This window comes from Temnothorax curvispinosus, unplaced genomic scaffold (genome assembly GCF_003070985.1).
Source record: "Temnothorax curvispinosus isolate PA1 unplaced genomic scaffold, ASM307098v1 QBEX01018681.1, whole genome shotgun sequence".
Lineage (NCBI taxonomy): Eukaryota > Metazoa > Arthropoda > Insecta > Hymenoptera > Formicidae > Temnothorax > Temnothorax curvispinosus.
In genome coordinates this window covers 1-15,227 of record NW_020228461.1, presented here as the reverse complement: position 1 = coordinate 15,227, position 15,227 = coordinate 1, and the positions used below count along the sequence as shown (strand labels likewise).

Here is a 15,227-nt window from a genome sequence, read left to right as displayed (position 1 = left end):
TTTAGGGTCAGCGACAAGTTGGATAGATCCTTAAACAAAGTCTCGGGAAAGGGTAAACACGGCGCGCAGCCATTGCAGACTAACTCGAATGTCTGTACCATATCGTGCCTGGACGGGCAAACATACGTCATCAAGTGCTGTATGATAGGAAAGTTGGTGGAAGTTAACGAGGCGTTGTCAGAGGATCCGCAACTTCTCAAGGGACCGCCGCATAAAGGTGGATATTTGGCTATAATATTGCCGAATATAAAACTCTTGGAAAGTTTAAAGCAATCTCTGTTGACTCACGAACAATATATTGAACTTGTTGAAGAAAGAGAAAAGAAGTGACGTAGTAATAAATGAAAATTTTATCTATTGACAGCTGTTATTGCTGAGAAATGATTTGGTCAATTTAATAACAGCAATGAACAATTTATAAGAAACTAGGTAGCAATTATTAGAATTGGAAATAATTAAGATTTTGGATGAATAAATTAATTTGACTTTCTTACGTATATCCTAATTTTCTTCTATCCTTGTTTTATTCTAAGATGTTATTAATTATCTTAACAATCGCTGTTTTCTAATATTGATTTTGTTCATATATCAAGATCCATTATTTTGTTATTTTATAAAAATGAGGTAAACACGGTTAAACCATAATACTGATGGTACGATTAAATCTATACGCTTGAATATATGCTTGATTTATAATACCTCAAGTAAATATAAAAATTTCTATATTTGAAATTAATGTAACATTTGAGAATTCATCACATGTGAATTGAAGAATATTTATTTACTAATATAATTTTTCTGTTTCATCTAGTTTAATGTAATTTACATAATTTAAAATACTAGTTTTACCTAAATTTAAATAATTCAAAGTGCTAATTTTACATAATTTAAGACTGCTATATTGAAATTCGTAATTATAAATCATACCTATTTTTTATTTCATCTAATTTTTCATCTAATACAACACTTAGGTGCTTTCTTTCTTCAATTTCATTTTCTTTTTTCACGATTGACTTTTTCATTAAGTTTCCTAACACAATACCAATAAATAATATCATACCTACTTTGTGATTAGACATGAATTTTTTGGCGCAATCCGTAGGATTGTTAATGTTCAAAGTATATATCTGAAAGAAAAAAATTCCTTTATTCGAGTGACAATTATTTTAAATAGATGTCTAATAATTTTTACCTGGTTGCTAATATGCGTTGCAATCAATCCAACAGCAGTATAGTATGGCCAAGTTTGAGTAGTTAATACACCGGAGGTGATTAAACTCGCAATCATCACTATTCCAAAACCAGACAAATAGAATTTCGTGTCCTTCCCGAATTTTATAGCGGTCGACTTCATGCCTAGCAAAATATCATCCTTTCTATCCTAGAACACAAAAAAATTCGTGAGCGATATGAGAAGCGCAAAAAGTTATTACATTTCTGCTGTACGTACTTGATGAGCATATATCGTATCGTACATAATAGTCCAACAAATACCAGCTACGTAGAGGGGCAAGCATATAGACCAATCGCACGATCCGTGTATAGCTGACCACCCTAGTAGGGCACCCCAATTGAAAGTCATTCCCAGAATTAATTGCGGCCAGTACGTTATTCTTTTCATAAGGGGATAAATTATTACTAGACCTAAAAAAGAAAATACAAGATGTGTCATATTAAATATTTTAGATTCATTTTAGATAGACGATTAGGCCTTCGATATATTATGTAATACCTAGTGAACTGGCACCGAGAAATACGCTGTACCAATTTAGTTGCAACAAAACAAGTAATCCTAAACTCAATTGTCCAGCTAGAAACATTAACGACTGTTTTGGCGTTATTTGACCAGTTACCAAAGGTCTGTCCTTCGTTCTGGCTACCTGAGATAACAAGTTTACATAAACCATGATATCCAAGAGACGAGGAATGTTGTCACAAAGAATTTTACCATTTTGTCAATGTCCTGATCCCACATGTCATTTATGGTGCATCCCGCACCGCGCATTATGAATGCACCCGTACCAAAAAGCGCTAACATATGGAGATCTGGTAAGGCGCCGGCAGAAGCCGCCATGGCGATACTCCATCCACAGGGCCAAAATAGTAACCAGCTTCCTGACAGAGAATTTAGAAAAGAACAGAGATTGAATATACGTAACGAAGTTGCAGTTAATAGATAATTGTTTGAATAAGCGGGACTTACCTATCGGTTTGTCTATTCTCATAAGTTTCATATACGGTTGTACTTTAGGTGAGGCATTATTGACTAGCTTTGCGGCGATGCTCAAGCATCTCTTCCGCTGTGAATCTGGTAACTTGACACAAGTCAATGTATCTTCTATCCTTAACAAAGAATAGGTCGTCCTGAGTACATTGGGACTCGCTTCATATTTGTACTTATGGCATACCGCGGAGAAAGGAATCTTTGTACATGGTCTAAAATTCACAGCCCTAGGGTTTAACAGCTTGAGGCTGGAATACGTTTTATGTGACAGCAAACTGACAGCTCCAGTGAACCAGCGGCATCTTTTTACAATTATCATTGTTCACCTATAATGATATTGAAAGCTTAAATGAATAAAACTGATACATTCTTAATTTGTTAAATATATCAATGGCTCTGTCGTCGAGTCAACTGTCTTATATCTTTGCCGTGTGAAAGGTGATAAAATATTTGTTTGACAAAACGAATGTATGTGTTAAGAAAATAACAAATATTAGGATATATATCCTACTAAGAAAATTCCTACTAAATATCCTACTAAAAAAGAAAATTATCAAATAAGATTGAAATCTAACCTCTGGCACAGTATATATATAATCTTCGGATTGACTGACTTGGCAATTAATTTGAAATGTCATCGACGAGATTACTCGATAGAGGGGATAAAAAAACTTTTAAGACGTATACTTTAGTCTTCGTTATCCGAAATAAGATATTGTCAAGAAAAAACGTGAACATTGTTGAGGTTATACGCTCCGGTAAATTCAGAGATATAGTTTTGTATAATTTTAGCAATCTTAACAACAGACCTGCGTACTTGATAACGCATAACTGATTGTCATTGGGTCATTGTCGTTGCGTTTTAATCACTTTAACACGCTTTGATCCTCGTGCTATTCTCGCACGTCTCACGTTGCGATAGAAAATCACAAAATAAATCTACACCGGGTGCACATGGATGACGATGACATAAGTCGTCGATCACGTGACCGGGCTCGACAGGTGCGTGCTCTGATACCTATATACTGTCCAAAATGCTTCCAGAAATCCGTAAATTATTTTTATTTTCTACTACCCTTTATATATCCTGCAACTTACATAATGTTACATATTATATTAAACTTATATATATCTATATATAATATTATATAATATTAATCACATATATAATATTAATGTGTAACATTAATTTTAAAATTAATGTTACACATTAATATTATCTATATATGTGACTTATTATAATTTTTAATGTGCTTTGATCTATGTATTATGTATAAAATGCTTATCAATACTTATATTGATAAAATATCTATAACAATATAGATATATACATAATTTCGTATTTATTGTAATATGAGTGAGATTCTGAAGTTTTTCTTACTCTTGCATTAAATGCTGGTATTTCTGTGATAAGTGAACTGCAGACGAAACAGATTAATAAATTTAATTGTTTCCATTTATTAACTGTAATATTTACTTCAAAGAAAATTTCATATTATTGTTTTTACTACCCAATTCTTATTCTTTTCTCATAAAGACTCTTTACTAAAGTCTATAATAGTTCACAACGATACTCCTTTATCACAATACGATACGCACGCGACTGAGGTTTGATTGTTCAATAGCGTCTGCTAGTGTTTATTTTACTGCGCATGTCCAACGTATTTTATGCACGCGAGATTACATAATGCCATTCTCGTCTTATTGAAATTTTATAAAGAGAATCGCAATTTCGAGAATTTTTAAAAATTTAAATCGCCAAAATTTAAATTAAAAAAAAAAAAAAAAGTATAGAAAAGAATATAATAATATATGAGATAATTCTTTTCCACTGTATTCATTATTGGAATGAGCAATATGATGATCACTATGAACAATAATACACAAACAGTATTTGTAAATAATTGATAAAACTTTATATGTAGTAGAGCATTTATGATTGTTTAAAATTTTAAATTATATTTGTATTAATATATTGATTTAATATTGCATGAGTTGTCTTTAATATTATCTGAAAACTATTATTTATCTTTAATTTAAGCCTTCATACGTATGAAACACAAATGTTAAACCGTCATCATCGAGATATGTACTTTAAAGACGGACAATTTTATGGAAGTTTGTGTAACTATATTAAAATTTAGACAGCTTATAATATAATACTAACTTTATGACTTATTATTATGATATATCATCTTGACATTTAACAGATAGATGCCCGGGATTAAGAGTCTTTAACAACAAAATTATCTTGTCAGATAAAATTTTGAATCATAATTAACATACGAAATATATCTAAATGCCTAATGATGTTTTGACATCGTATTGATGCAAAAGTTTATGCACTAACAATAAAGATGTTCGTAAAATTATAATCATACGTGGACGAAGGAGAAAGAAAACAAAAACGGATCTATTTTGAACGTTTAAAAGCGGCCAAGTATCATCGTTGATTCGGATGGACCGCAGCTTTCCGCATTCCCGGCCACGTGGGCCTTTTAAAAAATGGCGCCAGTCACGACCGCCGCGTGTACGTCGTGTGCGTGACGAGACGGCCGCGGAGTGCGGAATGCGGACCGATTGACGACATCGACGTGCGTGTATACTGTGTGCGTAGTATACGTAGCGATTCATGCTACGGGCTCTCGCGGCCGGCGCGCGACGTTGCATCCGCACGATGACCACTGTCACGCAGAAGCCGGAGGTGGTGTTCATCCTGGGCGGCCCGGGCGCCGGCAAGGGCACGCTCTGCCGTTACATCGTCGAGCGTTACGGCTATGCTCATCTGTCGGCCGGCGACCTGCTGCGCGAGGAACGCGCCAAGCCTAGCTCGGAGTATGGCGAGCTCATCGAGACGCATATCAGGAACGGCACGATCGTCCCCGTGGAGATCACCTGCAGCCTCATCGACCGCGCCATGCAGACCTCCGGGAACCCGCACCGCCGGTTCCTCATCGACGGCTTCCCCAGGAATCAGGATAACCTCGACGGCTGGAACAAGGTATCGGTCGAGAATTATATCTGTCCTTATCTGTCTTGGCTTTATATCTCTTGAATTTATTTACATTAGTTGAACCTGGAATTGCCAGTAAATTGTCAGAATTTGTCTACAACTGAAATGCACACTGTGGTTCTTGCAATCGACGTGCAGAATAATAAGCGGGAAACCGGGGAAACACAAGACTTTTGCACAACGCATAATGCATACGCATAAGAAAATTGATTGGTCTATTTTCTATTTCCTTATGCACATGTATATGGACCAATAATCAATTTTCTTATGCTTACGCATTATGCGTTATGCAGAAGTGTGTGCTCCCCGCTTAATATTGTATTTTCATTTTAAAAAAATATGTATAAATAGATATTTATAATGGAAGCAAAGTAACAGAATAGGTATATCAAAATATAATATGTTGTATTTCATGTTACTTATGTTGATGGCAGGTGATGGCTGACAAAGTTATCCTGAAGGGCGTAATATTCTGCGAATGCAGTCAGGAAGTTTGCACTCGACGTTGCCTGAACCGGGGTGCCAGCGGAAGCGGCCGCAGCGACGACAATGAACAGTCCTTGGTCCTCCGTCATCAAACTTACCTGAAAAATACTTTGCCGATAATAGAAATGTACGAACGGCAGGGCCTAGTTTATAAAGTTGATTCTATGAGAACGCCGGAAGAGGTATTTCAGGACGTCGCGGAATACTTTCCTAAGATAGGATGGTAGTTATTACCGTTATGATGGTCCTAACGATTTCTTTTGAACAAGTTCAATATTATTGGCGCAATAGTGGTTCTTTTTTTTTATTTTTTATTTTGTGGCATATGGACATTTTTATTGAATAACATTCATATATTTTAGAGATTTTTTTTCCACCTTATGGGATAGAACAGGTTTATCTAATTTTGATCACTGTGGTATCAGTATTATATCTCAATTTTTGTAACGCGTTGCAACTTATATACTGGCTAAATATTCCTTCACAAATGTACAATAATACAATGCAAATGGATAATGGTATCAACGATCGGAATCCGAAATCTGTAAATATCCTGCCGAAATCATTAACAATGAATGGCAGTGTAAATTCTTTGATACAATGTTATATGCATATAGCGTGCGCGTTAGTATACATAGCTTATATATTTATAGAATAAATATTTAAGCAATGTGTTATTATCGAAATGTATCGATTGAAAATTTAATAATCGTTAGAAAAAGAATTGCATATTAATGCGAGAAATGATGGAAGAGAAAAAAATAGAAGAGATGTCTATCTTGTATTTTTAATTTATACGTAAAAATACATTCCTTAAATTAATATATGTCAGTGTTTAATTCCAAACTTTCGGTGTTTGCCATTTTCCCTTAAAATTTCCAGATATGCAGAAAATATCTACCTTTTAAATTTAAAAAAGGCTTTCTAGCTGATTCTCATGTACCTACTTGTATGCTGTCGATATGATAGATTTCCTAATCCCAAAATTGTTATTTTAACACTGTATAACTTTTGTTCTACTTGAGAGCGACGATTTTAACTTTTACATTCGTGTTTTACACACCAAAATACACAATATTGTAAAGTTTTAGCCTAAATCGGTGAAGAAGTCACTTTCCTTCTGATTTATCGTTGTGTGGTCAAATGGGAAACGCCTGTTATTTTGTACAATGAAAACGGTTCATTCCGTAGAAGCCTTCCATCATCCCCGTCAACATTATTCAGCAATCTTATTTTTTTTACTTATATATTTTAATACATTTTTTATTTGGTATATACTTATTAATTTTTAATTTATTTATGTATATATAAGACCTAAATAGCAGAGTGACGACAAATGACGGATTAATAACGTCTTAATGACATCTCTTATAACATCAATAAGACGTTATTCTGCTACCTGGAGGTTTGCATTTTATAATGTGAAAAAATTAAGGAAACAATTTTTTCTTAAAAAAAATATATAATTTCTGGATTACCATAATAGCGCAGAAAATCATATTACAATTGTTAAAAAGCATTGGATAACTTGAAACTTCTGTTTTCATTCTTCCTTTCAAATTATTTTTATTTTATATAAAACTTATACGTAATAATAAAGGGATACATCCATCAAGATACTAATATTTTTCAAGGTTTATAATGTGGAATAAATAAAAAAATTATTATCAACTTTACTAAATTCTAAAGAACAAATTTTCCTTTCCTTTGCTTCGTTAAAGATTGTTACACATTTTTTCACAGACATATTCATTGCTTAAGGGAATACCGATTTTTCGATTCTAAGCACTCATAGCTAGCTAATAACTGTACTACATTCATCGCTGGAGATCTGAAAAGCTGCTTTTTTAAATACATTAAACGTTATTCTCTCATTTAAAGTCTATTTTTAAGTGTTTTTTTTTTTTTTTTTAATAATTGTTAATTCAAAATAAATAAAATATTATGTCTGTATATATTTCTATTAAACTCTATTAAAAACCGATCAAATGTTTATGATCTTAACATTATATAATGTGATCTTAACATTATATAATCAGGCATATTACCTCACCGTATAGATAAACTTCTAATGCCTTATCCTACCTTTGAGATAACCTAATTTATTCTAACTCCCTATCATATCTCAGTTCTCTTTCGCGCTCAATTTTTATAACGCTTAAATTCCGGATACGACAGATAACAGTTGCGATCCAATAATCTCTCGAGATTGAAAGTGCAACTGTATACTTGTAATAGTGCAATTTACATTACCAGTATTTTTTTCGATAAAATACTACAAGTTTACATTATGCGCAAAGAATATGTTTCTTTTTGACAAGAGAATAATTCGACCGCAATTGTTCAAGCTCAGAAGATTCAAATAAAACACATGGCATGATGCATGAAATTGGATATTACTAATGAACGATCGCGCAAAATACTGCGCTATTTTTATAAAATTGATGTTAATTATTTTGAAGCGCTCATATAAGAGACTTTTTAGTTTAATCAAAATATTCGCATTTTTCCCTTTCTCCAAGCACTCGGGATAAATGAACTTGAACTTGTTCACGAAACCTCCTCTACTATTTTATCTTCGCAAAAAGAGATAACATTCGCGAAAACAATATCATAGGTGAAACGTGTACTTGAATCGGTCACGGTGCGTGAAGGTGACGGGCAAATAAACGTACAATGTCCTCTTATTATCGATCAAAGATACATCTTTTCGATATAACTCAAAATATTCGCATTTTTCCCTTTCTCCAAGCACTCGAGGTAAATGAACTTAAACTTGTTTACGAGGCCTTCTCTATTATTTTTATCATCGCAAAAAGATGTTACATTCGCAGAAGCAATATCACAAATGAAACGCACTTGAATCGGTCGCGGTGAAGGTGACGGACAATATATCCTCTTATCACCGATCAAAGACGATGCATATCTTTTCGATATAATTCTTATTCTTATTCGATCGGTGAAGATAGCGGGTGAAGCATTTTATCATAAAATATCCACGAGATTACAGCTGTCGCTTATTCGGCAAATATAACGTAACAATTGCGTGTATCGTGATTGAATCATCCTTCCTCTGCTTGTCACCGTTTATAGGTTTATACCATATAGTCATCGACGTTGGGCGAGGCCCACCTCTCCGATGTGGGCCTCACGAAAGTTCGTTCACGTTACATTTTTCGACTACAGCGTCGAGAAAGTCGAAATACTGGTCAATGTCCCGACGAGCAATCGCATATTACGTAGAGGGGACTACATTTACAGCAGCCGGGGGCGAATTTCTTCACGAAACGATGCCGGTAGAAATTCGTACGCGACGGGCTTCCACGAGAAATTCCACAGCTGACACAACCGGACAGCGGTTTCAAGATTTTGTGTGCTTCTCTAGATAAGATAACTGAAAGTTTTAGAGCTTCTGTCGTCGCGTTTTAATCGCGCTTGTCTAGTTGCAACAATAAAATAATTATCAGTAAACGCTATTTCAATGTGTTCTTTCATTACATATGGTAATGCCAAACATAAAATTAAAGTTCATTATGTGATATACGATTGTGTAACAGAAATATAATAACGACGAAAACATGTTATTTTCTGTCTCTCAAATTTTCGGCAGTTATAGTTTCAATCAAATAATTAACTTGCTTCTCAAACTTTCCGGTAATTTCTTACATAAAAATTTATATAAATTATTTAAAAATCGTCCAAATATCCATTTTTTCTTCTTGTATCAACTCTATCTTATATTATGTAAAAAAAATAATAAACTAAATTATTAAAAAATAACTTTTACATTGTTTTTTACAGAAAGTAAAATGGTTGTACACTGTATGCTATATATAATCATATATAATCATACTTACATGGTTATTGCATTTATACCTGATTATATATGAGCAAATGTTTCTCATTTCCTTAGACTTTACTTTTTATTTAAAAAAAAAAAAAAATTATTTTTAGAATTATTTTTTAATTCTTATTATTTTTCTTGTATATACGAATAGAAATTATACAAGAGAAAGAAAACACATGTATATGGATATATTTTATATATAATTATACACATTAATATTATACGTCTTTATTTGAAACATTTTTTACCGGGTTGTGTCTTTAATTTATTTTACATTTTGTATCGTATATTAACAAATATGTAAATATTATTATTATTATTATCAAAAACTTGAAATAAAAATTTAATCGATTGCACATCGCGGCGAAGTAATTGTTGCCATAGATCTCGCATTAATGGCAAAAATCGAATCTTCAACGAGATTTATCGCCGATTATCCACGGCGTAAAAACCGAATCTCGGAAAGAAGAAATGACGCAGCCGTATGATTCGACTTACATTGGATAACCTTCAAAATGTTACTTGTGCAACTGCCGGCGATATGCACTACAGCCTTTTTATTTCTATCGATTATCATATCCAATACTGGCCTTGACCTAAACATGTACATGTTTAGCGTTAAACGAACGAGATTAAAGAGTCCTCAGTCGAGCCTGAATGTACAACAGCTGCCTTCTGTGTATATATCTCCAATGACTACACGCGCTCGTTTCGGATCTATATGAAACAGTTGATCGATAGAACGAACGGATCCGATGCGAGGCTATATAATCTCACGTTATCGCTTCCGCAAAAACGGCCAGATGCGCCGAATGCGGGGGATCCATCTCGTCGTTCTCTCTTCGTCCGAAACTTCCTGGATTATTCTTCACGCCTGGCGATTGCGTTTCGCGACCCCCGGCGCGGCTTCTTCTTCTTCTTCTTCTATTAAATTGGCTCCTGCCGCTTTTCAGCGGACAATACGGCCAGATTTGCCACTGTTTGTTAAACAAAGTTTGAATCACTGTTAGCGTAGCGAAGTCTAAATAGAAATTACTAGAAGTCTGAGTGGAAATCGAGGCAGACAGTAGTCGCAATCGACGCGACCCCCGCGGCGATTCGCGAGCCCTTCGTCAGACTTTTTCGAATATTTCTAAATGAAATTTCTATGTCATTTCTAACGGGAGTCGGCTCTCTTCTTTTTTTTTTTAAGAGAGCGCAACATCCGACGAGCTTTCGAAGTTTGGCTTCTCATGAATTCCAGGCCTTGCGTCACGGTGTTCTGACCCCGGGCGATAAAACGCCTTTCTTTTAACCTTTCGACGATGAATAAATCAGAAGGTGATTGACATATCGAGGATCCACGAGATTAAAAGAGGTGTGCATCGAAAAGACCGATTAAGGTTTAATGAACTCGGTTGAATTACATATTTCGATGCGCCCCGTCTCGTCGCATCGCGTAGAGATACCCGCGCTAGGACCGCCAATCCGCCATTTTCAGTAGAGAAAAGTAAATGGCAAGTCGTACGCAGGGAACAGCCGTTGCTCCGGCAGATAAAAACTTCGGCATCAATGAAAATCGTGACGGTACACGATTAGATTCTACCGAGTCGAATATCGACCTTTAATTTCGAAAAACGCTAAAATTTTTATCGCGTGGTTATTTAAATAAAGGAATAAGTCTGCTTGAGACTTGTTTCTACGAATATCTTCTGCGGTTTAATAAATAAAAGATGAAACTCATGTTGAGATATATGTATTACCCATGTCTTGTGCAATAATTGATTGAATGGAAGTAAAATCAAAGTGTTGTGTAAATTAAAAAATACATATATGATAATATGATGCGGTATTACTTCATCAATTCCAAATAAAGGAATAAGTCCTGCTTGAGACATGTTTCTACGAATATCTTCTTCGGTTTAATAAATAAAAGACGAAACTCATGTTGAGATACATGTATTACCCATGTCTTGTGCAATAATTGATTGAATGGAAGTAAAATCAAAGTGTTGTGTAAATTAAAAAATACATATATGATAATATGATGCGGTATTACTTCATCAATTCCACTCTTTAGTTTGTTTTTTGTCGCCCCGTTTGTTTTCCTACATATTAATTTATATAATTTAATATAGTTCTAAAAGAAGAATTCTAATTCTTCAGACAAAGTGGATAAATTTGAGATCGATGAAACTCTTGACGACTTGTAAATAGATCAAATCGAATTGATGTATGATCTCAAAGCAGAAATTCGTTTCACATGACTAACAAATAAAGGAATAGATTAGTATATATATTATATATATAGATTAGACTTCCTGTTTCGGGAAGTCTATAATGGTTCTAAACAGGATGTTTAACCTAAAGAGAAGAATAGAAAATTTAATTTATTCTTTTATTTGTTAGTCATGTGAAACAAATTTCTGCTTACTATTGTCCTAAGGGGCAAATATTGTCTATTAGGATACTGTTATATGTTCGCAATAAAATTTCGTTCGAATTTACATACCTTATTTTGTTCTTTCATCGTCTCATTTATCTTATTTTATATAGACTATATTTAATCCTATTTTATAGAATTTAAATAATTTGATTTTAAGAAAATCAAATTATAATTCTTTATTGTAAATTTATGAGATGTGTACCGGGACCAGTTCAATCAATTTATCGGATATGATCGCCGTAACGGAGGATGTTACGTATATCTTATTGCTGCCCGGCACTCGCAAGCAGCTGCACCTCCATCGTCATCCATCCGCAGGTTTCCGCAGGTTCGCGTCTCGCTCGCCATTATCGCGAATTCCTGGCCATCGTTGCCGTGACCATCGTCGCCGTCGCTGTGATCGAACCGAGTGTTGTTCCCACTCTCTGACGACGGCGGAGGCGGCGGAGGTGGCGGCGACGCGTTTCTCTTCGCGAACGCGTAATCCTCGCTTACATCGATAAGAGAAGACCCGAGATGGCCACAACGCTCGGAGAAGTTCGGAATGCCTCCCTTTTACCCCCATCACGATCCGTTCGTCCAATATATAAGTGAACCAGCCGCGCCGATGGGACGTGTGTACGCCACAGTCAGTCGGCGTTTCGTGTTTTGTGTGGTTTCTTTCGTTTATTTTAACGCGACGGGCACTCCTCGCTCGCACGTGCCCGCGAAGACGAACTCGCGCGCGAAACACGGAACGTGCGGCGTGACGCGACGCGCACCCCTTTCGACACCCGCCGCGCCGGCCACGTGTAAATAGTAACCCGCGAGGCGAGCCCCCGGCCCCCGTCGAATCCTCCACTTTCAGTTCTGCCTTTCCCCTCTTTGGTGTAAAATTCACGCCAAAACGCCGTCCCGCGAGAAGTCAAATAACGCGCAAACGAAATTTTTTGTTCGCAAATCGGGAACAAAGATGCAGGAACTGGTTCGCCGTTAATTCGTGAAGTATAGTCATTAGAAATAATTATATGTGTCACGTGTAGAGATGTATGATTTTCAAAATTGTGTATTGTGATTGCGCGCGCGATCTTCCTTCAGAATCGCAGTGATTGCGACATATATCATATGTCATATGTCGCATCGCAATTTTTATCTTGCATTTTTAATTATGCATAATTTTATATTATAAACGCAATTTTGAATCACGTGTCACTTTATATTTCAAGCACCATTTTAAATTTCCCTCGTTATATAATGCAATTTTAAATTTTAAGATATTTAAAATAATCAAAATGTATAATAAAATTTTTAGTCATTTTAAAAATAAATAAATCACCCTACAATATAATAAAAAGGAACAAATTTAAAAATTTTTTAATTAACAAGAGAATAGATTAAGCAACCCAACTGGCCAAAATCGTATTAAAAATACTCACATTTCCGGCTGTAGATTGTGGTCCTTTTCAAGAGAATGTAAAACATATTCATCAAGTATTCCAAACGCATGAAACTCCTATGTCGCACAATGTAAACCATATTCAGCAAGTATTCCGAAATGAAATCCCTACGTCTGTACGTTATCTGACATTATGCGACATTAGTTGCTTTCCATTTACACTCAAGTGATCTGAGTCACTCAGTTATGTGAGTATTTTATACTTAGGTAAGATATGTCATTTTGTTCTTATTTTGTACTTATATTTTGTACATTATGTACCTGCTTATTTTGGTGACAAAGCTATCGCATAGTAACGCATACATGTTTTTAGCCTCACTTTTAATGATTCATTAAAGCACAAATACTACGTTTACGTGAGTGTTACTTCTGTAGTAACTTACGATAATTCACTCGTTTACGCGGAGTAAATTATCGTAAGTTACTACAAAATCCCGATTACGCGAAGGAATTATCGTAAGCTACTACAGAAATAACGCTCGCGTAAACGTATTAGTAAAAATCTCGATTGTAGATAAAAACTCAGTTGAATCTCACTTGCCAGCATGCAAAAAGAATGTGCATTCAACTGAGTTATGCGTCACAAGTGGGAATTATCTGAATTTTGATGTAAATGGAAAGCAACTATTATGCGACGTAGGAGCGTCATGCGTTCGGAATACTTGCTGAATACCTATGTTTGACCCTCTCACTTAAAAAGAACCAAAATCTATGGTCGAAACGTCGTGAGGATTTTTAACACGATTTTGGGCTGTTAAGTCGCTTAAACTATTTTCTTATTGTTAATTATTTACTGGCAAAGGAAAAAACTCACTGTTATTAAATTTCAAATTGGCTTATTATTAGTTTATTTGCGATTTTGCGACTAAAAAGATTCAATTGCACATATCGCATTGCGATTCAAGAAAAAGAAATATCGGTACCAAGGATCGCAAAATGGCACACATCCTCTAGTAACGTGCACGTGTCTCGTTGATCCTCTCCGACTCGGAACGTGCTTAAACACAGATTTCTTCCGTAGAAATACTACTGAAAAGAAAGAAAGAAAGAGAGAGAGAGAGAGGAAATTTTGGTAACTACAAAATTTTGATAACTTTGTGGTATCGAAAGAGAGGAAATTCAAGAAGGATGGAGTTAATGCGGCCCGGATGGAAAGCGCGCGTGAATCTTCTCTTGATTCTGTTGGCGGCGACGAGAGTTGGCGGCACGAGGCCCGAAGTTGTTCTCATGAATCTCGTTACGGAGCCCTTCGTGCCTCGCGAATTCGCTTCCCCGCAGTGCATCCGCGATGGCAAAATTTATCTGAAGGCGCTCGAGAACTACACAGACTGGGCGATTCAAAGTAAGTAAAATAAATCAAAGGATCTCGAAGAGAAAGAAAGAGAGAGCAATTACATATAATCCTTCGGGCTCTATTATGTAGTGTTTATATTTCTAGTTTTTTTTTTGGCAGCGTAAATATTCACCCGATTCTTTATCTTTACATTTTATTTTTATTTGTTGATTTTAACGAACAACCGAACGATCAATTTAAACCTAATATATGTATAACTTTTGCTAAAGTCTCTAGGTGTTTTCTCGCAATAATTAATATTCAATATTCAAATACGAATTAGAAATCGGTAAATAAAACAAACAAGTTTGACGGTAATTTTCCTAATTTTGAAAAAAAAAAGGAAAAACTAAATCGAACGGAGACTGTTCAAGCTTGTTGGAATTTGTTGAATCCCAGCAGGTGTGTTTAATAAGTAAGTTGGAAAAAATGCATTTTAGGTCGTTAAATAATATTTGATTAAT

The 15,227-nt window shown here is 35.1% G+C and overlaps 3 protein-coding genes across 5 annotated transcripts in view; 2 read left to right on the top strand and 1 right to left on the bottom strand.

The window, feature by feature from the left end:
* The window catches only part of LOC112468594 (protein Simiate-like), a 1,761-nt gene extending 1,264 nt beyond the window's left edge, over positions 1–497 (top strand). The window contains exon 2 of one of the 2 annotated variants that reach the window (XM_025037845.1): positions 27–497. In XM_025037845.1, the coding sequence (XP_024893613.1) occupies positions 27–330 (304 nt within the window). In that variant the 3' untranslated portion in view covers positions 331–497. The remainder of the gene's footprint in view (positions 1–26) is intronic. The other variant, XM_025037844.1, reaches the window with a different exon arrangement.
* Positions 498–868: 371 nt separating this feature from the next.
* LOC112468597 (4-hydroxybenzoate polyprenyltransferase, mitochondrial-like) lies at positions 869–3,209 on the bottom strand. 2 transcript variants are annotated; one of them, XM_025037847.1, is made up of 7 exons: positions 3,034–3,209; positions 2,204–2,550; positions 1,949–2,115; positions 1,733–1,880; positions 1,451–1,644; positions 1,193–1,381; positions 869–1,127 (listed from the first exon to the last, which is right to left on the bottom strand). In XM_025037847.1, the coding sequence occupies exons 2-7, from the start codon at positions 2,541–2,543 to the stop codon at positions 915–917; spliced, it is 1,251 nt and encodes a 416-aa protein (XP_024893615.1). In that variant the 5' UTR covers positions 2,544–2,550; positions 3,034–3,209; the 3' UTR covers positions 869–914. The 2 variants fall into 2 exon arrangements, with proteins under 2 accessions (XP_024893615.1, XP_024893616.1); XM_025037848.1 differs by lacking the exon at positions 3,034–3,209 and adding an exon at positions 2,800–3,027.
* A 1,566-nt stretch (positions 3,210–4,775) lies between these two features.
* On the top strand, positions 4,776–6,487 carry LOC112468598 (UMP-CMP kinase-like). Its single transcript, XM_025037849.1, has 2 exons — positions 4,776–5,225; positions 5,672–6,487. The coding sequence occupies exons 1-2, from the start codon at positions 4,857–4,859 to the stop codon at positions 5,948–5,950; spliced, it is 648 nt and encodes a 215-aa protein (XP_024893617.1). The 5' UTR covers positions 4,776–4,856; the 3' UTR covers positions 5,951–6,487.
* Positions 6,488–15,227: the final 8,740 nt, after the last annotated feature.